The sequence below is a fragment of the Populus nigra genome, chromosome 10, assembly GCF_951802175.1.
Source record: "Populus nigra chromosome 10, ddPopNigr1.1, whole genome shotgun sequence".
NCBI lineage: Eukaryota > Viridiplantae > Streptophyta > Magnoliopsida > Malpighiales > Salicaceae > Populus > Populus nigra.
In genome coordinates, this window is record NC_084861.1 from 10,575,129 (window position 1) to 10,598,489 (window position 23,361).

General features: G+C 35.0%; 3 protein-coding genes and 1 pseudogene across 6 annotated transcripts; 1 reads left to right on the forward strand and 3 right to left on the reverse strand.

The window, feature by feature from the left end:
• Positions 1–1,158: 1,158 nt before the first annotated feature.
• Positions 1,159–6,866, reverse strand: LOC133705442 (triose phosphate/phosphate translocator, chloroplastic-like; annotated as a pseudogene).
• Positions 6,867–7,863: 997 nt separating this feature from the next.
• On the forward strand, positions 7,864–9,871 carry LOC133705445 (uncharacterized). 2 transcript variants are annotated; one of them, XM_062130650.1, is made up of 5 exons: positions 7,864–8,161; positions 8,280–8,340; positions 8,947–8,998; positions 9,078–9,147; positions 9,558–9,871. In XM_062130650.1, exons 1-5 carry the CDS (start codon positions 8,051–8,053, stop codon positions 9,639–9,641), a joined length of 378 nt encoding a protein of 125 aa, XP_061986634.1. In that variant the 5' UTR covers positions 7,864–8,050; the 3' UTR covers positions 9,642–9,871. The 2 variants fall into 2 exon arrangements, with proteins under 2 accessions (XP_061986634.1, XP_061986633.1); XM_062130649.1 differs by having other exon boundaries at positions 7,866–8,161; positions 8,268–8,340.
• A 2,214-nt stretch (positions 9,872–12,085) lies between these two features.
• Positions 12,086–14,729, reverse strand: LOC133705444 (14-3-3-like protein GF14 iota). The gene is made up of 7 exons (XM_062130648.1): positions 14,481–14,729; positions 13,954–14,260; positions 13,475–13,562; positions 13,245–13,354; positions 12,996–13,144; positions 12,580–12,632; positions 12,086–12,492 (listed from the first exon to the last, which is right to left on the reverse strand). Exons 1-7 carry the CDS (start codon positions 14,551–14,553, stop codon positions 12,487–12,489), a joined length of 786 nt encoding a protein of 261 aa, XP_061986632.1. The 5' UTR covers positions 14,554–14,729; the 3' UTR covers positions 12,086–12,486.
• Positions 14,730–16,475: 1,746 nt separating this feature from the next.
• Positions 16,476–23,081, reverse strand: LOC133705441 (probable methyltransferase PMT4). 3 transcript variants are annotated; one of them, XM_062130645.1, is made up of 10 exons: positions 22,838–22,998; positions 21,632–22,526; positions 21,360–21,495; positions 20,912–21,152; positions 19,991–20,216; positions 19,585–19,747; positions 19,125–19,426; positions 18,363–18,495; positions 17,556–17,759; positions 16,476–16,796 (listed from the first exon to the last, which is right to left on the reverse strand). In XM_062130645.1, the coding sequence occupies exons 2-9, from the start codon at positions 22,141–22,143 to the stop codon at positions 17,610–17,612; spliced, it is 1,863 nt and encodes a 620-aa protein (XP_061986629.1). In that variant the 5' UTR covers positions 22,144–22,526; positions 22,838–22,998; the 3' UTR covers positions 16,476–16,796; positions 17,556–17,609. The 3 variants fall into 3 exon arrangements, with proteins under 3 accessions (XP_061986629.1, XP_061986631.1, XP_061986630.1); XM_062130647.1 differs by having other exon boundaries at positions 21,632–21,964; positions 22,838–22,994; XM_062130646.1 differs by lacking the exons at positions 16,476–16,796; positions 17,556–17,759; positions 18,363–18,495 and adding an exon at positions 18,510–18,806 and having other exon boundaries at positions 22,838–23,081.
• Between the last annotated feature and the right edge of the window lie 280 nt (positions 23,082–23,361).

Consider the following 23,361-nt stretch of genomic DNA (forward strand, 5'->3'; position numbering starts at 1 on the left):
AATGCGATAATTCCAACTAATTATCAAGAAAAAAAGGGGAGAGATAATTAGCAAGAGCTAGAACAAAGTGAGAACATACGAGGGCTGACAACACTTTGTGTCTCGGCATGGGGCCAAATATTTTCACCCAAGTAGAAAGCCCATAGTACAAAACAAAAGAACGGAACTACACTACGATGGTGTTTAGTATTGTTATTCAATTGCTTTTTTCTAAAATTTTAAATTATTTTAATATATTTTAAATAAAAAAAATACTTTTAAAAACAATCTCATCAACAATCTAAAACAACAAAAAGTACTCACTCCTGTCAGTAACGCAAACCCTATTTCTCACAAAACTTTCCACTGTCTCTTTCCATCTTTCTCTTCTAACACCTTCTCTTGTAAGTTCCTCGCTACTTTGATATGTTTTTTTATGCTCTTTTTTTTTTTATTTCTTTTTCTGGTTTTGCTGATAGTGACAAATAAGATATTAGCAATTGCTTGGAAGTTCATGGTTGCCATCTTTTGAGGTTTTTCTTTTTACCTCTTTATCATGTGGTTCTGGCTTGAACACTCGAGAACTGTTGTGAATTTTACTGTAGTCTTGTCTGACATTGTTTGATCCCTCTGCAACAAGAATAGCAAGTTTTTCTTTTCTTATTTTTTTTAACAAATATATATTTTCTTGAATTTTTTTTCAACAAATATTTAATAGACCCAGGTCTATTTATATCTTCTTTAAAATTTCTATATTTTATATAATTTTAAATAAATATAAAGATCTTTTTAACTAAAAAATGATTTATGCAACAAAAATGAATTATAAATTAAGGGCAAAATATTCAATATTGCTAATTCAATTTATTTTCACAAGTATTCCAAACACCAGGATTGAATTCAATTATGTGGTTTAATATTTTATTCCAAATATAAAAATTATAAAAATTATAAATTCAATTAAATTCTACATTTGATTTGATTCCAAACATGCTATTAGTATTTATGGCCATTAATAGTAAAATACAAAATTCATTTATATTTATCTTATAAAAGCTCTGTGAAACATTTTTAAATTTGGTAACCAAAACGAAGAGCTAATAAGATACTAAATACAGATTATGAATACTTTAATAAGTCTATTCTATATGCTCTTTTTTTTGTGGTTAAAAAAACCGATTGAAGAATTGTATGTTATATAGAGTCTCTTGAAATTTATAAACAGATTACAATAAAAGTAGAAATAGGTGTGTGAAAGAAAAAAGAAAATAACTCAACTGGACTTTGTTATGAATCACATATAAGAATTCTTTTATATCAGGGGAAGTTTCGAAAAATCAAAATATATGGATAGAGTTGGTGCACCTTCAAGATGTTACCCCAGTTTGAATTTTACGGATTTGAGAATGTAGCATGAAGATTCATTGGGCAGGCGAGGAACTCAGGCTTCGGCCATGCCACTGTCTCAGCTTAACTCATATTCTTTTCCGTTACATGTGCCAAATTACCATCACAGAAAAAGGTAAACTTATTCACTAATTCGGCTCGGACGATTCAACGCAAAGATCTACATTATTCCGCTCTTCGTAGGCTGGGCTCTGCATTTTCAGTTAGCCCAACAGACAACAGTGTTTCTTTAGGATGCATGAGTTATATCAACCTTCTGAAAATGGTTAAAGAGAGAGTTCATTAGTACGGTGCCAGTCCAAAAAGAATGAGGAGCAGTAACTTAATTTTGACCTTCATGCAGGCAATGGGAAATGGTGCTTATTCATGTAGCTTGAAAAGGAAGCCAGCTTATCTGAATCCCAAGTCAGAAGCATGCAATAAGAGTCGCCCTAGTTCACTACATCCCTAGTGATGCTACATGGTTGAAACTTGAAAGGCATTCATCAATGCGTCTTCTACATAAACCAATGCCTGTCTTGACTACAGAAATAATGAGTAATGGCTCATGGCTATGTACCGTAGATACGGAGGCATGCGTCAGCCTAACTTGTATAAACAATGTGCCATGTGTAACATAGAATTCTTACCCGCTTTTGTTCTTCCATGTTGGCCTTAATTAGAGAGTAGATGGCAACACCTGCAATGGCTATTGCTGTTCCGATCCCGGTCTGAGTGGAGATTCTATTGCCTGCCAAATTTTGGAAACATAACAGTATTAAAAAACATGGCCATTATTGATCAAAAGTTCTCTGTATTATATCCACCATTCACGACACAGGTGGTTTTGTTTTTTTTTATTTGAGGGGGGTGGATGATCTCTTTTTTTTTTTTTTAACCCAGGTTAATATTCTCCACGACACTTTGACGATGGTGGGAAGGGTATATGAAGCAAGAGTTCAGTTAGACGTGATTAGTTAAATCTCTTCTGAACTACCATTCTGTAGCATGGAAGTCATGCAGGAGATGAGTGTTTACCGAATACTACAATGGAGAACCCAATTACAAAAACTCGCTTCAATACATTTCCAACGGCATGTGTAAGCGGTGCAACCCTTTCCAATGTGTTTGTGGCAACCTGCAATCGAAAGCTCAAAGTTACCGGGCGAAACAATGGGAAACAAGGAAAGGAAAGGAAAAGAAAAGAAAAGAAAAGAATAGGTCATATAAAAAAGGCAATGAACAAAGCAAGAGGTAAGGCATCACCTGCACGATATGGGTCAAATTGTGTCTTTATCAGGAGTCAACATAATGGTGTCACGAATCACTAAAATATTTTTAGCAATAGCAAAACGCCTTTTGGTACGTTATTAGTAGGCAAACGTAATTTCTAAGATGATGTAGCAATTTCTTGTAGTGCACTTTGGAACCCCAATTTTGAAGTAAGTAGAAACAGCAGAAAGTATATATATTACACTTAGAAACAGATCCATTTAAAACATTTGCTTAGTGGTAGCATATGGTAAAAACAGAGTAAAGCATGTTAAGAAAACAAAAAAGTTGACATCAGGATACATGAAAGACCATAGCTTTTCAATATGTTTACTAAAAAGGCCAGCCTAATTATCGTATATTTGAGATACCTGGTTGTACAGATGATAAAACATCCCAATCCAAAAGAGGTCAGACAAAAATTTGACTAATCCCACTTTGGCAATCGCATCTCTGAAACCATGTTGCATCAACTGAGGGCCTTCAATCTGTAAGCAGACTCAGAATAAACCAACTGTCAATTGTCCAACAAAAGAGATGTCGAAATTGCATCTGGTCATTGTAGCAAGTATACTTACCAGAACAGCTGGTGGAATGCAAACCAAGAGAGCAATGATTGAAATGTAAGCGTACACATTTGTGCTGTCCATGCCAGTCTGTGAAAAGGAGAATGGTGGTTAAGGAAATATGACAAATCCACTGGACCTATAAATATATTCCATCAACTGACAACCTGTTCCATAGTCTAAAAATGAATTGCTCAAATGAGCACTATCACAAAGGCTATAAAGATTCCTCTGAATCTATTAATTCAGGAATGTTTTCTCCATGCATCTTATCTGTTGACTTTATGACTGGTTTCAACATACACGGCATGTTTTACAGTTTCTGACATCTCCTGAGAGTAGAATCAATGTGTTTTGCACCGTGAAAGCAAAAGCAAAAAGGTTTTGGTCAAACTCCTAAAAATCACTGTTGTTTTTCACATTTAAAACTCGCTGCAGACTCAACTAAATATTATTCAAATCAAAAACATCAAGAAACTAATTTAATTCCATCCTTAAATCGGCAAGGAAGTTCGAACATCCCATCATAGTTAAAGAAGTTTATTGCGGTTAATTTGACAGAAATCTTTAAATGTAATTTGATTCCATAATATCCGAGTCCCAAGGATCCTTTTCAAATATATAAAAAAAGTCATTGATGCATTATATCTTGAAGAGAGGATAAGCGTGGGACATTTTAGAAACCAAAACATTGCAAGAGGTTATAAAATCCGCCTCCGTATACTGGGGTAAAAAATAGAAATATAAGCAGAACACTTGAGCCTGGAACCTGAGTTGTAGTTCACACAAATGATCAGAGCAAGGATCGGGCATCATGGGTAATCTTACCATTGCTTTTTTTGAGTAAATACTTCGATAGGTAAATGCTATATTTGAAATCATTGCACTAATGAACCCAGTCCAGTTGAAAGAAAGTTCAGTCAGTGATGCCATTGATACACCTAAAATAGAAGTCACTCAAACCCAGTAAAAAGATCAAAAGGGACCTTCATATTTCATAATGTATTTGTATCAGGCTTGTGAAATGGGTAGACATGCCATAAGCTTTTTATATTTCAGGTTTGAGAAATAAGATATATGTCATAGCAATTGAAAGAAAGTGAATAGGCTGGTAGAAGAAACACAAGTCATATGAGTAATGAGTTACCGATAACTACTGGGGCCAATGATAACCACAGGGACAAGGGATCTGGTGGCCCAGCACAAATTGAGAAGCAGCAGCACTGAAGAATGGCTCTAGAGCTGTGGAACAACATCAGTAAAACAGTTAGGAACCCATTAAACCTCTACTCTTTCTCAAACTTGCTAAGATATTAAGTTACTAATCAAAAGCATGAATACAACATTATGAATAAATGAAACATACTTTAGTCACTTGGAATAGCATAATCAGCTTGTAAATATTTGAATTTCTATCAAAAAGAAAATTATCCGTAAACAAATTTCAAGGCATGTCTAAGGAAGAAAAATGATAAATTAAATCTGAAGAGTATTCATGATCCATTCTCCACTATAAAGATAATGAACAGCTTCATTTGATATGAAAAAACAACTAGTAGTAATAACCCTGGTTTTGAAAAATCCTAGAATGCCAAGTATTGATGAATACTGAAGATCAAACTTATGTAGATGTACGTGCGTTGGCCTATTGGCATGCGTATGAGCATATATTTTCCATCAAAACTTGAGCCTTGTTATTCTGAAAAGTAGCTTTTTTACTTGCAGATTTAGAGTACTTACAGATAGATACTAAATATCATTGGAATTAAGTTACAGAAGATGCTTTTGCTTCTTTTAAAATTGATTACCTTTGATGGTGTGTGTGAAAGACACAGCAACAGCAGCGAATGATACATTGGACATGACATGTCCAAGGGCATGGCAGAAAGCAACTGGAGTCAAAAGTGCCAGGAGCTCCTTATCGATTGGCTGGATGGAGAGAAAACTTTGTTATTAATCGGTTCCTCCTATACCTCATTGAGCAAAGATAGAGAAGGCAGAAACTTTTAACTTACTGCGCGTTTCGGTAGGCCAACACCCCAAGAAACAAGACAATATACCACCCCAACCAGTAGATGAACAACAGAAACAAAGCTGCAAAAAGGGTAAATATCTTCCAAACGTGAAACGAAATAACATAGCCAAGATCTACCGTTGTTACAACTTACAATAATGATAAAACATCTAGGGTAAATGGAATTCGATGGTGCAGGTAAATACGAAACAAATCCATAAACGACTTGAAAAATAGCAAAATCATCTAGCAATCAATGAGCACCTACTATGGATATGGGAAATAATTATAGACCTTCTTGTTGAGTATATTGAAGATGACATTTAAGAAGTACCTGCAAACAAACCATAAATGATGAAGCTCGAATCAAAATTTATCCATATACAAAGCAAATTAATCTTGCTGTGGTTCGTAACTGGATGATAAGCCGATTTCTCTCGAAAGCAACCTAAATGCTGCTTGCAGCAGTAACTAAAGAATGAGCATCAAATTTTTTGAAGTCCAAATTGTAAATTATGGGAGTATAAACCGCACATTTGTGTTTAAACAGGTCATAAAAGCAATTATGACATCACTTAAATAAATAAATTTAATGAATGGGATAGCTTCTGCTCCTGCTTACCACTTACCAGGTAAAGAAAAAGAAACCTGTAACTAAAGCAGGAAATCTCTCACCAAAGCTTTTTGCAGGCTCCGCATGCCTATACTCACAAACACAAATAAATAATATTAATAAATAAAACAGTAATTTTCCAAATAATTAAAAAGTAACGATACACAGCTAGTTCCACAAATTGAATGACTTTTTTTCTTTTCTTAATTTAAGCAATTAAAAAAAAAAGTCAACTCGCTCAAAAAATTATACCCCTTTTCTTTTCCATCACTTTCTCAGCAACTAAACAGAAAATCAACTTTTATAAAAAAAAAAATGTTAGAAGAACAAGCAAATTCGAAACTCTAACCCTTCAGCATCAGCAGCAGCCTTTACAACAACGGAACTTGTTAGCCCAATCCGTTGAGTACAACAGGGGAAACTCAACGTCTTGGCGACCAGAGATTTCCTATTCTCCGGAAACGGCGAGAAGGCGAAGCGCTTGGCTTTAGTGGCAAGCAGCGACTGTGATGGGGTTTCGAATAAAACATTACTCGGCGAGATTCTGTTACGCGACAAGTAGAGTGAAGAGAGTCGAGAAGCATTGATTTGAGAGTGAATTGAGTTTGTTGTAATCGTAGAAGCCATAGCAGAAACAATGGATCGCAATAGGAGATTCTTCTTCTCCTTCTTCTTAATTTTTTTACAGCAGCAGCAGAGAGACAGAGTTATAACTCAAAAGAAGTTGATTGGTTCCGACTTGAAAGTGAAAACAAGAGTACTAGAACGTTGAAATCGAGGGATTTCCTTTTCTTTTAGTTTAAGGAGCGGAGATATCAGAGAGAGAGAGATTGTGGACTTCGGTATTTAATGATCTTTCTTAACAATTTTAATGAAACTAACTTTGTTGATATTGCAAGAACTGCCTGCGTAGCTCATGCACTTCAGGAACATGTAGACAAAGCAAAACTGTTTCGAGAGCCAAAGGCGTTTTGATTCCTTTGTCTTTTACATAAATTTTCCCTCTTAAAACTCTCTCTCTCGCTATTTCCCTGTAGTTTATTCAATTTTATCTAGCGCAGTTTTTAACGACAATTGATTTGTTTTTTGTTTTTGGTTTTTCGTTGATTTATTGATGTAGTAATACCGACTCCAAGATCTAATTCTTGTGTTATAAAATTAATTAAAAAAGCAACTAACCTAATGCTAGACCTTAATTGTACAATTAATAATTAATACAATAACTCTTAATTAATACGTCCTATAAAAGGAAAAAAAATAGTTTATTACTGAAAGGATTCTTTAACCTCCTGACAAGGACTAAATAGAAAAGGCTCTTGATGTATGTTTTGCCGCACCAATCAGCTATAAAGCTTCCATTGAACATTCCAGGAGCTTTGACCATCTTCAATCATTGTTATCAAATATTTTAAATTATCTAACCCTAGTTATTTTATTTTAAATATGTTATTTCTTTTCTTTTTATGATCTTGATCAGACTAGATTATTTAGCAATTCTATTTATTTTTCTAGCAAAAACTAGTTATATTTACTAAAAAAACATGTAATGTTTTTATTACCGTCTCTTTCTAACTCATTTTTTCTTGTGATATTCGTGTGTTTTAAAGAAATAATTCATTCCCCAAGTAATTCATTCATTTTTTAAAAGAATTTAATTAATTTAAGCTATGCTTTTAATAATAATTTTAATTTAAATAATTTTATTAACAACACAACACACCAATTCATTAGTAAATATTAAAATTTAATCTCATATATAGCACAACACAATAGACACGACAAAAAACAAACACGCTCATGACTTCCGAACATCTTTTATTATAACTGATTTTTTAATCAAAATTAAAAATCATTAGTATTTATCAAATCAAATAACTTAAAGTATCTTAATTTTATTTTATTTTTCCATTCCCTATTACATGCATCTCTCTCTGTCAAAAAAGAGAAGAATTGTCTGTTATCAAATCCACGGCTTCAAGTTTGGAAACTAGAACATTGCAAGCCTAACCCATTGCTCTACCCAAGGCAGAACAAAATACAAACTGGCCCAAAAGCCCAAACATCTCAACAGTCAACACCTTCTGCTTCAGTCTCTCTGTAATTTGGATCAAACGCTAAAACCCTAGAGAATAAACACCAGACATTCCCTTCACTTTTCAATTTTAAACACCGAAACAATTTAACACAAAATATAGATAAATAAGAAAAATCAGAGCTCAAATGGAAGGTGGGGTTGGTGGTAATGGAAATGAGAGGGAAGAGGAACAAGACGGCATGTCCGTCCATTCTCCATGCAAAGCTCCTCCTTCCTCTGCTTCCTCTCTCCCCAAGGTATCTCTGAATCTATATCTCATATATATATATATATATATATTGTTTTTTTGCGCGTGGAATTTTACCTGGATTAATTTTTTTTAAATTCTTTGGGGCTAATCAGGAGCAATCACAGGTGGAATTGGAGCTAAGACTTTTAGAAGGACTTGAAATTTATCCTCCAGTCAAACTAAGAGGCAGGTTCTTCAAATTTCATCTCCAGTTTCAGTTTTATCTAGTTCTGTGTAGCTCAATTCTCTCCATCACGGGGTATTTGATCAACTTGAAATAGGAATTGTGTTGTTGTGTCACATTTTCTGCAATAGCAATTGTATGGATTGAATTAAGAGTTGAATGGAAAATGTACATTGCATGTATGATGAATATGTCAGTGTGGCTATTGTAACAGCTTGTGGAATTGAATTTCATATGTCGAGCATTATGTGATTATATTATGATGCTATTTGCTGGGAGTTTTGAGGAATTTTCTTCATTTGCTATTATTTAGTAGTGATAATTCTATTGTTGTGAAGACTTTTGTGCTGGAAATCTGCAGTTTGGTATCAAGACTGTTGAGGTGTTATTTTGTTTTGATGATAAGGATACAAAGCATATATTTTCGAGAAGAAATTAGCTAAATCAGTGCTTTCTATGTGAGAAGTTTTACGAGGCAAATACGAATCATATCTAGCAATTAATTCACCTTGAGTTATTAATGAGACAATATATATACCTCTAGTTCCACTTTTACTTTCATTTGTTTCTTTATTATTTTAAAATATTTGAAAAATCTTTTCATGCAGGCATGCATCGCCACTTTGTACTTTATGGTTTGATGGAATTTCTTCGGAGAAGGTTGTTCTGCCTCTTACTCTATTTCCTTTTCTAAACGTTTCCATTTACATGATTTAACACATTGATCACTCTATCACAGCTTTGATCGACAATTTTCTCCGGATGAGGTTTTGCAGTTGCTGGACTGTTTCTACAACATTGAAATGCTGGTACTGATTTCAGTGATGTCTTTAACTTTTCATTTTTACGTTACAAAAACAATGCAGCAATTCTCAGCACAGCAAATAATTCATTTCAGATACTATGCCACTGCAAATTCATTTTAAATAAAATGCTGGGGATTGGATAATAAATTTGACTCTCCTATTGCTAAACCTTGTACTGTTTCGTATAGAAGGAATGGAGCTCAATTTTTTAAACCATGTCTGTGAAGTTGGATGATGAAATATAAAGTGCTACCAGTTGAGGATTGAAGTATTTGTGAAATCAAGCATTTTATTCTATGCCTTGAGAATGTCATGTAGTTTTTCTGCTTTTGCTTTTACCTATAATCTCTGTTCTTGTTACGACAACATAAATATTGTGCATTGATTTCGGCATGTTTCTATTTAAATTTCAGAAACCAGATGACGAAGAAGCAGAAATTCTGAATCACGAGGAAGATTTTTCCTTGCCCCAAAATTATTTTGTCAAGGAAGAGTGAAATAGACAGTTTTGATCTACATCTTCCCTTTAGGACTCCTCACAACAATCCTGGTTGCGAGCATTTTTCTCCATCATATTTGAGAGGAAGTCAATGTTGCTCGGAATCTCTAGAAGGACATTGTGAACGATCCTTTTTATTTTATTTCTTTTTTCTTCATGGCTCGTCTAGCAAGATAAATATGTAAATGCTGGTTAATATAGTGCCATCTACCTTCTTAGCCACTATCATTTTTCAGTGGGTTTTGATTGTTGTCACACATATATTTATGGTTTTGCAATTTTGGTAGGGGAAGAGATTTTGGGGCCAAAGCTTTAGCCTGATATCCTGAGTTTAGAAGACGGCAAAAGCAAGGTTGGGTGAGGGTCTAACAATAATGAGGACAACTAGGTAAGGATGTGTTCTCATCTCAAATGATTTCGAGTTTTGCTGATAAAAGAAATGATTGTTTTATAAAGTGTTTTTTTTGTTTGAAAATATATTTTTTATTTTTTAAAATTTATTTTTAATATTAGAACGTTAAAATAAAATAATAATTTAAAGAAAAAAAATCAAAATTTTTAAAAATTACACCATGGCCGCAAGGATAAATGGCGATCGTTTCCTCGTTTGTGATTTGTTTCTACTGTGAAATCACATGTCGATTGCTTCCATTTCACACTGGCAAAAAACACATCCAGACGAATATTGGAACCTCCCATTGCATCTATCTATATTGGAGTCAGAGTTTTGAAATATTTTTGTTAGTAGAAATAATTAGATGCAAATAAACTTCACCAAGAAGATCCAACTTGAAGCTACATAATTCTTCTCTCTTTATCACTTTAACCAAACCCTCTGGAACAACAAAATACTTGTTGAAACAAATTACTTCCAATCAAGAAATTTGCTAGCCTTTTCGAGCAGACTGCTGATAATTCCGAAGACTGCAGTATCAATATGGTGATTATTACGTACCCTTTTATCAAATTATTTCACATCCTAATGTCCAGCTTATTAGCAGGTTTGAAAAAAAAACCTTGGGAGTCATTAGCAGCAGGGAAATAGCTCCAGTTGTCTAAGTTTGTCTGGCTGAAAGAAAACAAAATAAACCGCAACACCCTGCAAAACCACGTTTTCAAAAAAATTATTATTATTTATTTTAAATTAATTTTATTGATGCTTTTAAATAATTTTAATGTATTGATATTAAAAATAAATTTTAAAAAATAAAAAATATATTATTTAATAATTTTCAAATTAAAAATACTTTAAAAACAATCACACTACATTACACATTTCAGTTCTTATAAATTAAATTAGTTACTTTCCATTTCAACACCGGTAGTTCTCATCTTGGAAGTTGAAAACTTCCACCTGATTTTTTTTCAATATTTTTTTTTGGTCATGTTTTCAAGTCTTTTCACCGTATATTTCTTCCAAACTCAATATATATAATGTTCCACATATTTATATCTTTTTTTTTAGTGTTTGGATATGTAGTTAAAATTATTTTTTTAAAAAAAACTGAAAATAATTTTTATTTGAAAATAAATTTTTTATATTTATAAATCGTTTTGATATGTTGATATCAAAAATAATTTTTTAAAAATAAAATAATATTATTTTGATACATTTTCAAACAAAAAACACTTTAAACTGTAACTGCTATCATACTCTTAAATACCATAAAAAAAAAAACCTAAGTCAATAATAATAATAAAAAAATAGAATCCGCCAGCAGCTCTAGTTAATGGTTAAGGGGCATGATGTAGTTGATTGAAGACTCACACCGGAAAGATTAAGATGATAGACAGATAAATATATTATCGTTAGATTTAAAAGGGTTCAAATATGACATGTCATAATTTCCTTTTGGAAATCTATGCTGTTCTTTGCAAACCTGTTTTAAGAAAAGATTGATGAATCGTTAGATGTTCAAAAGCTCATGGAAATCTTAAACCAAAAGGATAAAATTGAAATTAGATCACACAATTTGCCCGTAGTAAATATTTTTCAAAGCATAATGTTTTACAGATTTTCATTTTTTTTTCTTTTACAAAATGGTATATCGATTGATATTTATTAAATTATGGGTCTCATTACTTAGGATAATCCTAATAAGAGTAGCATTGCTATATTCTTAAATATATTCTTAATGGATTCGATTACTAGGCAAAAAGTAAGACAATAATAATATATAATCTATTACTATAAGGTGTGTAATATTAATTTTTTGGAGAAATATCATACTTATGTTTTATTAAATTTTAAATATATATTTTCACTACTTGTCAAGACTTGAGCAGATGTTGATGGTACAACCATCACCAAATATATAACTTTTAGTTTTTTAAAAAAACATTTATTAGGTCTAGTGATATTATCGTCCAAGATTTGAATCTATGAAGGGTCAAAATAAAATTATTTTAGTGTAAATGCATCCAAGTGTGATAACCATTCGATAGAAAAAAATAAAATTATTATTGATGTACAAAAGCTGATTTAAGGTTACCATTACACGAAAAAAAATATTCATAAATGGCAAGCTGGGCAGATCATAACAGAAGGTAAAATAAAGGAGGTCCGCGATTCTGATATGAAGTTTATGCGTGCAAGAACAATGAATAAAAACAAATTAAAAAAGAAAGAAGAAAAACTCTGTTTAGAATAAAAGAAAGAAAAAGGAAGAGCAATTGATAACATCAGCTTTTTGTAGGATTCAAAAAGAGCAGTGCCATAAAAAACTGTCATGACTGTTCCATCGAATCCCTGGCCAGGAAAGCTAACAAAAAGATGCCCACTTCTGCAAACTGCAAAGTAGTTTGGCATCCACTTGCCATGTGCATTGTTCCCAGATCCCCCATCAGTGCTGCGGAAAAATTACATTCTTAGCAGGGCAGCGAGAAGAAACCAGAAGTTTACTTCATTCAATAGAAGCAATTATACGAGAACTGACCTCTCCTTCGGCAGGTTTTTCCTTTGATTCTTCACCTTTGAAGTCATCATCACCTACATAATGCAACTTGTCTGAGATGAAGTTTTAACAAGCACGATTTTTTATTCACGAATTTTAACCAACGGTATCCCTTGATGTGAGCCAATCTAAGGTACAGAGATATAGAACTCATATCCCTAACTGGGGCCAAAACATGAGGGGTGGCCAATTGTCCTCCTCTCCTCTTACTTTTCAATGGTGATCGAGTCCTGATTGCTGAGTACTAATGAGTATAACATGGTCTGCCAGGGCCGGACTTCAGCGAGGCCATGATTTTGTAACGACGGTGTTTTTTTTTCTTTCCAGTTTTCACCATGCTTTCCGCATATAATATAATGCAAATAAGACTCAATTTCTCATTCAGTTTATAAATATACCTCCATCTTCAGGCAAATCAGAAGTCCAGAGAGTGAGGTTATCTCTTAACAACTGCATAATTAAGGTGCTGTCCTTGTATGATTCCTCACTTAAAGTGTCCAACTCTGCAATTGCCTCGTCAAAAGCTTGTTTGGCCAGATGGCAGGCCCTGCAAGCATTATCATTAAAAAGTAGATCATTAGGAAGTCATGAACACAGGATAATACAATTTGGCAGCCTTGATTGCAAAAAAATATAATCTGACATACCTCTCAGGAGAGTTCATGATCTCATAGTAGAAAACAGAGAAGTTAAGGGCAAGGCCAAGACGAATTGGGTGGGTTGAAGGCAGATCTGTGCTTGCAGTGGCAGAAGCAGCCTAAGAGAGAAATGGAAACAGGAGGAACATATCAGATGATGATAAAATTAATTACAGGACGCCGCATAAATGGAATAATACTCTGAATATATTTATGAAAGAGAAACCAAAGAAACATGCCTCGTAACCCTTTAATGACTGATCGGCTGCGTCCTTCCTTTCTTGATCAGCCTTGAACTCAGCTAGATAGCGGTAGTAGTCACCTTTCCTGAAAATTCATGGATGTCATGACCCGATATTTTAAGAAATAAAAATATAAGAAGGCCTTTATATATCACTACGTTCATGCCATGTTACATAAAATACTTCTGGGAACTAATTAACTGAGAACATAACAAATCATTACACAATTCATGAAATTGCTGCTTAGACTTGTTGACAAGCAGGACCAGGGGATGAATCAGCAAAAGGAAATTTATGCCCCTTGTGCGCGCCACTTGTTCAAGAGGCAGGAAAAGTAACAAGTAATTAGATGGAGAGAAAACATTTCCCCTCTTCATGTATAGGAAATAGGATGCAGAGAGCAAAACATGAAAACTGGCTACAGGATCGAGGATTAAAGTAATAAAAGATTAGGTCTAAAGGCCAACATAACTCACATCTTGTAGTAGAACACGGTTGCTTCTCCTGAGGCGGAAGAGGGGATCAGATGGTCATCGATGATGGACAAGATGTCATTGCAAATCTTGGAGAGTTCCTCCTCCACCTTCTGGCGGTATCCCTTAATCAGTTTAACATTGCTGTCGTTTCCTTTAGATTCTTCCTTCTGCTCAATTGAAGACATGATCCGCCAAGAAGCCCGCCTAGCACCAATTACATTTTTGTATCCCACCGAGAGGAGGTTCCTCTCCTCCACAGTCAGGTCACAATTAAGTTTGGCAACATTTTTCATGCTCTCAATCATCTCTGTTCCATCAATATTCAGATTTAAATTAAATTTCAGAGAAACTGGAAAATGGGCATAAATTAAATTAAATAAAAATAAAATGATCTATCTGCATCATAAAAGACAAATGTCGACATGCAGTATAATTTATTTTTCTTAAAACGATCCAGCTATCCAAAAAAAAAAAAAAAACAATGCCCTGCCCACAAGAAACGGTGAAGAAGCGAGAAATAGAGTTACCGTCATAGCGCTCGGCCTGTTCAGCGAGCTTGGCCATGTAAACATGAGTCTCCCTCTCCTTCTCGGTTGACATTGTTGTTTTATTTGCTGAGAGATCACAATGAATTCACGTACAAATCAAAACAAGAAGGTATGAACTCTTAAAAGGAGAAATCTTTTTTATTAGAGGTCTGAAAGCGAAGGAAAGGTTAAATAAATAGAAAGGTGCAAGTGATGGGGGAGGTTGAAGACCAGATCTGGACCGTTAGTTGTTTTGAAAGAGAAAGCGCGCTTTTCGTGATTTGATTTCCTGGCTTAGCTTTTGGATCGATTCAATCCTATCTGTCGGAGGGGTACTTTCGCGATTTTACAGCTACCCCTATTTCTGAATTGAATTGAATGCTATCCTATCCTATCTACCTGTCCCTCTCTGTTCATTCATTTCTTTTTATAAATGAATATTCGTGATATATTTCTAAAAATAAGGTTACTTCCTCTCCTTTTTTTTCAAAAAAAAAAAAGAAAAACAATTAAAAAAAATCAAGGTTTATATATATATATATGTTAATATATTATTTTTTTAAAAAAATTATTTGAAAAAATATTAAATTAATAATTTGAAATGTTTTTTTAATGATTTTAATATAGTAATATTAAAAAATATAATATTATTTAAACAAAACACTTTTTTTAAAAAAAACACCTTATAACTTATTGACAGATAAACACTAAAACTACTCGCCTGCTCGACTATAGCAGCTCAATTCCAAGTCTGGCATGAATAGTTTACTCCTATGTATTTCTACCCAAAATTACCCGAAGAAGGATTTCTCTTCAGGTGCGCGGCATCAAAAGCAATTAACACTATCATCAATGGACAAAAAGAGTCTAATTAGAGCAACAATCACTGGGGGGAATGATAACAACAACATATCAGAATCAATCTGCTAGTAACTGACATCATATCCCTGCATTTAGTAAAAAGAACAAAAGAAAGAGATGAACCCTAGCTGGCTTGCGAGGAAGAGAGAGTACAATAACAGTCAAAAGCAAGATACACACGTCACTGTTGAATTTGATGATTTCTTTCTTTTTATGGGGAAATGATGAAGCTCGATGCGATGGCGTGCAAATTTATAATAGACAGCTACTGTTTGTGATTGAAATAAAGATCCCGCTAGATTGACAAATTAACCTCTCTTTTTTTTTTTTTTGTTACCACTAGTAAGCCGTCTGCAATTCTTATCGTGCATTGCCACCGCTGCGCCCTAAAAAATCACGAAGGAGCATCATGACTCCCTCTTGCTTGTTGCCAAAATGTCATCACTGCCATTCTTCACGGGCAGCATGGTGGAATGATTTCAGCAATACATAAAAAAAAACAGGGACACGTACTGGATGGACTCTGCAACTCTCCACTTGAACTAATTTTAAGGCTTTTTTATTGGGTATCTGATTCCGAAAGAACCAGACTGTTTTTTTTTTTTTAATCTTATATTATCTGTTTTTCAAATTATAATTTCTTCTAAAGTTGTTTTTCCGAATCACAGCTACAAAAGGGAACACAATCCAGGCGAGAGCGTTTTTCAATGTATGTTAACAATCCAAGAAAATTCACATTTCTATGATCCTGTACAAGTAGTCTGACTTGCTAGTTCCGAAAGGAGTTCTCTATGATTTTCTCCCCCTCCTTTTTAACTGGACTCGCATTGTTGCAGCCGGAGCATCATCTTACATTACCAAGCATACAGGTCGGAGCATCATCTTCCATTACCAACCAAGCATACAGATACTCTTTTCTTGATACCTGATCAGCGCTTCCCAAATACATCACCAGTGCCACAGAGCTGCCATTACAAAACTACTCCCATGTGAGTGCTAAACCTCACAGCGTGCAATTAATTTAAGTATCTGATATTAGAATTCAGTTCAATCAAGATTTTGAGGTTTCTCTGGCTTCTTTTTGATCTCTGCATAAAAGTACTTACTTAAATTGGAGAATTTTGAAGGGTCAGAGAGCAAGAATATATTTGTAACTATCATTTCCTTGCCGGTCAGTTATCACGCGACAGTGTAATACAATGAGTTGTCCAATGTAGTGTGTCCCATACTGAAATAATAAAGAAATTAACACTCGAAAGAATTAAAAGAAAGAAAGAGCATGATGAAAGAATTACTACAAATGCTTTGACAAAAAATTTGGAATGCTTCGCTGCCCACTTCTGAATCAGGCCTTCTTCTAATCTACAGCCCACGCTTCCCCAACGTCTGTTTTATCCATTGAACTCAAGCCCAGGCATTTATCACGTTGTGAAGCTGTCAAAAAAATTTCGTGATCTGGCAATAAGAGCATCACGATCAATTCTAAGGCACCACTGTTAAGTCCAGAAAAAAAATAAAAAACACCTCATTTTTCTCAAGCCCAGATACTGAACTGCACCTAACAGTAATGCTTTTTAGCCCTACTTGTTAGTCCCAGTTAACTCCATTATAGTTAACAAACTCAAGCATACATGCATATATGCACAAATCCCTTATCTAATTAACAAACTCAAGAACACTTTGATTTTTGAGATGATCTAAGGGCTTATATCTAATGTTAATCAGTAATGACTGAGCGGTGCGGTATGGAGGTTTTTTTTTTTCCCACCAAGAAACTCTGCAGCCCAGACGGGCTGCAAGTCTTGTTACAAGTCTTTAGTCAATGAAAGAAACAGATTTGCGTCAGTGATTGGACCAGTTATCATGGGTATTGATCTACATGTTATAAAATGTTTATGGTGTTTTTAATGAACAAGCTGCTTAGGGTCTTGTGTTGTCGTGAACCGACACAGACATAAACTGATCTGGAGTTCCTAGTTCAAACTTTGTTTGTTAACCAGAAAAAAAAAAAAAACAGTGCACGCACAAGCGGGCGTCTCTGTTTGAAAGAAGTATTGCTTAAGGTGGAAATAGCACTCAAATCCTCAACCCCCTCGTTTTGCAGGGGTACCAGTGAACCACGAGGCCACTGGTGAAATCTATACCATATTGAACAAAAAATTACCACCTAAATTTTTTATTGGCAAATTTTCCAGAGAGGATTAAAGGAATTACCGGAGCAAAAACATGTTCACTTCCATGGTCATGAGACTTCTGTTGCTGGATCACTCATTTTTTCACAAATGGTTTTTGGCAAACAAGTAGCCGCTGGTCACTGCCATTATCTAGGTCAATCACCCTAGCTTCCCAGTGTATCTGCATGGCAAGTGCCTGTGCCATCTCAATAGCTCCTAATTTATCAGAAAAGATAACCCATCCCTGCAAAATGAGCTGGTTGCATTAGAAAAAGATCAAACAAAGAATAAGAAAAGAGAGTGACTTGATGCTTTTTTGCAGGTTGCAGGAAACAAGGTAAGGCAGCCAAGCACCACGGAAACAATGAATGGCAGCAATGCATCCTGAAAGATAAAGCGGACACTTTTCTTTTCCTAATCAAATCTAGGCATGGGACCTAATCGCACCAGGGGAAGGGTGTGGGGAGTTCAGAACATCAGATTATAGGCAGAACGGGAAGAAAATATTCCCAAGAGAAATGTGGTCATTGGTTATGAAGTTCGGCAAATGTAATCACTTTCAATTCAGCCAGCAAGATTATCAAGTATTATTGTTCCTCATTCCTTGTCAAATCTAGACATGGGAACTAATTACACCCATGTATCAAAGCATGTATTGTATACTCTCCGAGTCTACATCATGGAGAGGAACATGGGGCATTCACAAAAAATAGAAATTGAGCGAGGAAATCTCCACACACCACAAAACCAAAACAAAAATGAAAGAAAGAAACAGAACTGTCTAATAGGTCATTGCACAAAATTTTCAAGTATGGTTAAGAAATATCCAGAGGGATGCGAGATGTACCTCAGGGCGTAGAATTCGATCCATCTCTAAAAATAAATCCATCATGCTGCATCTTTCTGAACTGAGATGTGCAAGAAGCCCATTAGCATGAAGCAAGTCATATGTTCGGGGGTATGTGGGGAATGGCTCACACCTGCGCAAAAGAAGACAGGTTATTTACTTCGTTGCTAAATTGAAATAAAATAGCACTATTCCTCAACATGTTTTCATGGAAAAATTGATAAGATATGACCAGAAAAATTAGGAGAGGTTTTTGAGAATAAAAGCATCATAAACAAGGCCCTGAATTTGCAGTGCCAATCCAAGGCATAGTTTACTGCCAGCAGCATTCAACTCTTTAAGCTCAGGTTGGAAGTGTAAAGTTCATTAGCAAAGTTGATGTTCATGATTTTTATGAATCAACTGCTTGAAACTGTAGCATCATCACTGTCATGATAAATGCATCTGCAGCATGGGTAAAAAAAAATTCACAAATCTTCTTGTAGGCAGGGCATCTTGAATTCCAGAAGTTTTTTATGAGGATGTTGCTCAAGACAGGTGCACAGGAAAGAATTACAGAGCATTTACAAAGACCGCATTTAAGAAAAAATGTTTGGTTCACCAAAGTTCCTTTAAAGAAGACAAGTCCTGCAAAGTATTTAATTATCAAGGCATTCTTCAAATATCAAGAATAAGTCAGACAGCAAAGTTTCAAATGATTTAAGGTGAAACATATAAACTACACTTATATAACAGCATGCATCTTAAATGAAACTAACATACCAGTCATGCAAGACACCAGCAAAACCACGATCAAGTATGAGAGGAAGTGTATTAGGAGCCCTGACAGGCACTACATTCATCACCCAAACTAATTTATTTTCCTCCAGCATTGCAGCATTTAAACCTCCATATCGAGCATTCATATCCATGACGTTGCGTACCATGTTAAATGGAGGTGTTGGATCTTCATCACCTGGTCTCTTAGGATGGTCGGAGAAAATTATAGGTGAAAGTAAAGACCAGTAGTTTCTCAGAGCTGATCTCCAAACCTGAGAGTCTTCAAAGTAATCTTCCGGCTGAACTCCTGCAAGGATGATAATGGATCAATAAACTAGGACATCTATATCATGTAAAATTTTGGAAAAAGAAAAGGAAACAAGAGGGAAAGGAACTTATACATTGAAAATGTCAGATAATAAAAGAAAAGGCAACAAAAGTAAAATGTATTGAAATAATACTTTCCATGAATTTCAAGCTCTGCTGAGCTCAAATGGGGACCAGAGGACCTGTTCTGGATGGGAATCCAGCGGTTGCTGGTGGCCCCACTTATACATGACACAAGGGGTTGATAATAAGATGAAGAATCGTGGCCATCATTACAAATTGGTATAGCCCCATGCTTACTGCAGGAAAGACCAAAAAGAATAAAAAAAAGAATTATTCTTGCTCTTCCAGAAAAATTGCAAGTCAGAGAAGAAAGGTGAAAAACACAGAAGCTTGATAATTCAAGTAAGCTATAGAAATGAAAAGGCAAGGCATGTATTAGAAGCTATATAATAAAAGTTCAGAAGTCAAACCCACTCAATGTCTGCATGAGGAAAAAATTAATTTAGGGGATTCTGGTGCTTTATTGTGAATATCCTCACCGAGTTTTATAGCAATGAACATCCACAGTTTTCTGCCAGATGAAAGTCTCATCCTGCTGAGCTATAAGATTCCAACAGATTTCTTCAGTAAATTCTTCTATTGGTGTCAGTGTGCTTCTCTTCTTCGTACTCAATGAACTTCCATGTGGATTGCTTGCTGGTGAAGTTAAAACAAAGTAACCTCCAGGCTTGAGAACTCGATCCACTTCTATAAGGAGCATACCATCTGTTTTATTAAGTCACTGTTAGAAAGTCAAGTGAGAAAAATTGAAAAACCAACAGTCCCTTCAAGTTCTCCAAATACACATATCTCAGAATAAGAATACTCGAAAGTCCAAGAACGTTATCAATAGTGACATTAAAATGAAACCTCCTCCAGTAATTCACACCTTCTCTCTTTAGGGGCTCTAAATTCAGCAATACAAATATACAATCAACTAGCACATGAATTATTTTATTGTATCATTCTCTTCATCATTCATCTAGCCCCCAGCAATAAGAAATAACCATACTGTATTGATTTGGCACAGCATGTTATTATCAGCTTATTTATCATATAACACACAATGCACAAAGTTTCAAATAATCTCTCCTTTATGATGGGCACGTATTTTCTAGACGCAATTTTCTCTGAAAGTATTAAAGAGGAAGAGAAGACTCAGATAGATTTATGGCAGCTGATTCTAATTGTCGACTTTAGATCAGTTATCCAAAATCCATGGATGCAAATGGGTGCATTTAAGAGAACTAAAACATTTTGAAAAAGAAAAGGAAGAGTATTGTATGGCAGCAACAGAGATATCTGTTGACATATCAACAGGAGGCAAGATAGTAGCTATAAAGCTATAGCCAGCAGCACACAAAATATGGCCATCAAGCAATTAGCAGAGAATATCCCTCATCTAGAAACTAATTAAATACCTTTTTTATCCCAAACAATACCGCATTGAGCACAATGAATCATATCAAATGACAATGTTGGATATGGAAGTTGTCGTGAAATAAAATTGCCAATCATTGCTGGAAGACCTCTTTCGAGGGCCATTTGAACTTGGCTTCCGGTTGCCTCATATGCCGCAATACAAACAGGCATTAGTTTCAGTGATACTAAATGAGCTCCAAAGCTACCAAATCCACAACCAATGTCCAGCACAGTTTGCACCTGTAATGAACACGATATGTTAAAAAGGACTAAATAAACAGCAGGTAAGAAAAAGGGAGAACCAAAAGGCACCTTTGCTGTTATGGTCATGAATATTAATCAATACAAGATTATATCAGACAATAGAGTAATCTATTTTGTAATTGCTTGTGTTTTTGAAAACCAAATCTCCCCCAAAAAAGCATTAATAATGCTAAAAACACTTACACCAGCGTGAACAAATTCAGAGTCACCTCCTAATCCTATCATCTCTGCAACCTGGTGAGAATAATCTTTCACACCATCAAAGATCAATCCATCCTCAGAGTGGAAGGCAAATTGATTCTCTTCCAGTAACATCAACCTGTAGTATTTTCTCTCTCAAAAGAATGTAAATATATCAAAAAGAAAAATTGATAACCAGGAATACAATCATAACTTGAAATGACCATTCTGTTAAGGACCAGAATCCCAGTTAGGATCAATCAAAGAAGAGATACCTTTTGGTCATGCTTCCGGAAGAAAGAAACTGATCTTTGGTTATCTTAACATTTCCGCTCCAGATCACATCCTTACCAGCAGGCCACCTTAAGGGAATCTTATAGTCCTTTGGAGGGCGAACCAAACATTGTTCCCTCGGTCTTGACATTTCACAATGCCGATCAAACTCCTCCCCATCTTTAAGCCCAGTCAACAAATTTGCTGAGACATTGTAACAAGGAACATAATTTTCTTGTTCTCTGCCACAAAGTCCCAGCTCTCTTTGCCGACCAGCTCCTGATGAGAGTGTTCTAAGCTCTAAATAGTCAACTGCCGCTTGCTCCTTTAACCTTCTATAATTTGAATAAATATCAAGCACGGGAATGGGAGTCACGGAATCAAACGCACTCAGAGAAGTAGAACCCAAGATAGCTATCAGTGCAAGCACACAAACAACGCACAACAGCAACCAACTAATTGGCGGTCTGGGGCCAAAAATAGCAAGTGGTTTATTGAACCAAGGGCTTCTCATGTCCAAATTATTAAGCAAACGAACTTCAAAATCCACTAATTATCCGACTCAAACCTAAATCTCCAAGAAGTGCAGAAAACAAAACTATCATAGCATAAAAGCTTCTATATATGTTACCATTAATCCGCACAACTCCTACGAGCATAGAACACAACCTCCTTTACAATTCCCCAGCAACAAACTCGCATTATCCAAAGGACAGAAAACCAATACCGTTTCCTAATTGGGACAACCTGATTTCATTTTCTAGTTACGAATAGCAAATCCACGCAATATGGAAACAATGTAAGCTCTCGATGACGATGGATTTCAGATGACAAACAATGTCTTTTTTCACTTTCTCAATATCTCTAGAAACTAACCAATCAATCAAGATCAACCTGCTACAAGAGTAAAAAACACAACATCAGTCTCACCCGATTTTGAATCCCTAACGGACTCTCTTGGATTCTTATCAAACAAACAGAAAAAAATGAAAAACTTATAACGTATTGGATTTGGAAAGAAGAATTAAGATGAAATAATTTCTACAGCAATTCTCTCTCTCAGAGATCTCAAAAAGGAAATCAAATGAAAAGGAAGATGAAGAACGACACGCAGATCAGATCCGAAAAGAGGGAGAGAACCCGACTTACTAACAAACGCATTTGAATCATAAAAGCAATTAGGGTTTTTCAAGGGCAAGATAAATTACCGTTTTTGTTCCGTTGAAGAGGGGCGTGATTCTTGAATGCGAGAACGAGAACAGAAGGGAGATGGAGAGATTTTTTGTCGTTGTCGTTGTTGAGAGTCCAATTTGATGGGTTGTTGCTTGTCTGGTATTGAATTTGTGTCTGTCACTCTATTGTGATGATAAATAAATAATTATATATATAGTTAAATCCAAAGGCTGTCCTATTTCTGAAATTAAATGAATTTTAGTTACTTTGTCTTTGTCGAAAAAGAATGTGCTGGAAGGACAAAGAGTTCTAATCTATAACCAGGCTGTTAGATTGCTAATTAATTACTCCATTGATCTGTGGTTTGTGCGTTGCTGTATTTATATATAAAGTTAAATACTCCATTGATGGTGGTGCTGTGCGTATATATCTACATCCTCACAGCTAAATAAACTCTTTGATACTCGGAATTTGATGGAGCGTCGAAATCCAATGTTGCTTTCTTTTGAACCAATCCAAGCTTACGGCATCATATTTTTTTATTTTTTTTTAAGCGTGG

Excerpts from the sequence above, each read along its gene's own strand:
- LOC133705441 (XM_062130645.1), bottom strand. The coding sequence starts at position 22,143 with ATGAGAAGCCCTTGGTTCAATAAACCACTTGCTATTTTTGGCCCCAGA. Across the intron at positions 21,496-21,631 it reads TCCGGAAGCATGACCAAAAG|GTTGATGTTACTGGAAGAGA; the intron begins GTATCTCTTCTT and ends AAAATACTACAG. Across the intron at positions 20,217-20,911 it reads TATTGTTTGGGATAAAAAAG|ATGGTATGCTCCTTATAGAA; the intron begins GTATTTAATTAG and ends TTAATAAAACAG.
- LOC133705444 (XM_062130648.1), bottom strand. The coding sequence starts at position 14,553 with ATGTCAACCGAGAAGGAGAGGGAGACTCATGTTTACATGGCCAAGCTC. Across the intron at positions 13,563-13,953 it reads ACCGTGTTCTACTACAAGAT|GAAAGGTGACTACTACCGCT; the intron begins GTGAGTTATGTT and ends ATGAATTTTCAG. Across the intron at positions 13,355-13,474 it reads AGTCATTAAAGGGTTACGAG|GCTGCTTCTGCCACTGCAAG; the intron begins GCATGTTTCTTT and ends TTTCTCTCTTAG.
- LOC133705445 (XM_062130649.1), top strand. The coding sequence starts at position 8,051 with ATGGAAGGTGGGGTTGGTGGTAATGGAAATGAGAGGGAAGAGGAACAA. Across the intron at positions 8,162-8,267 it reads CTGCTTCCTCTCTCCCCAAG|GAGCAATCACAGGTGGAATT; the intron begins GTATCTCTGAAT and ends GGGGCTAATCAG. Across the intron at positions 9,148-9,557 it reads TCTACAACATTGAAATGCTG|AAACCAGATGACGAAGAAGC; the intron begins GTACTGATTTCA and ends TTTAAATTTCAG.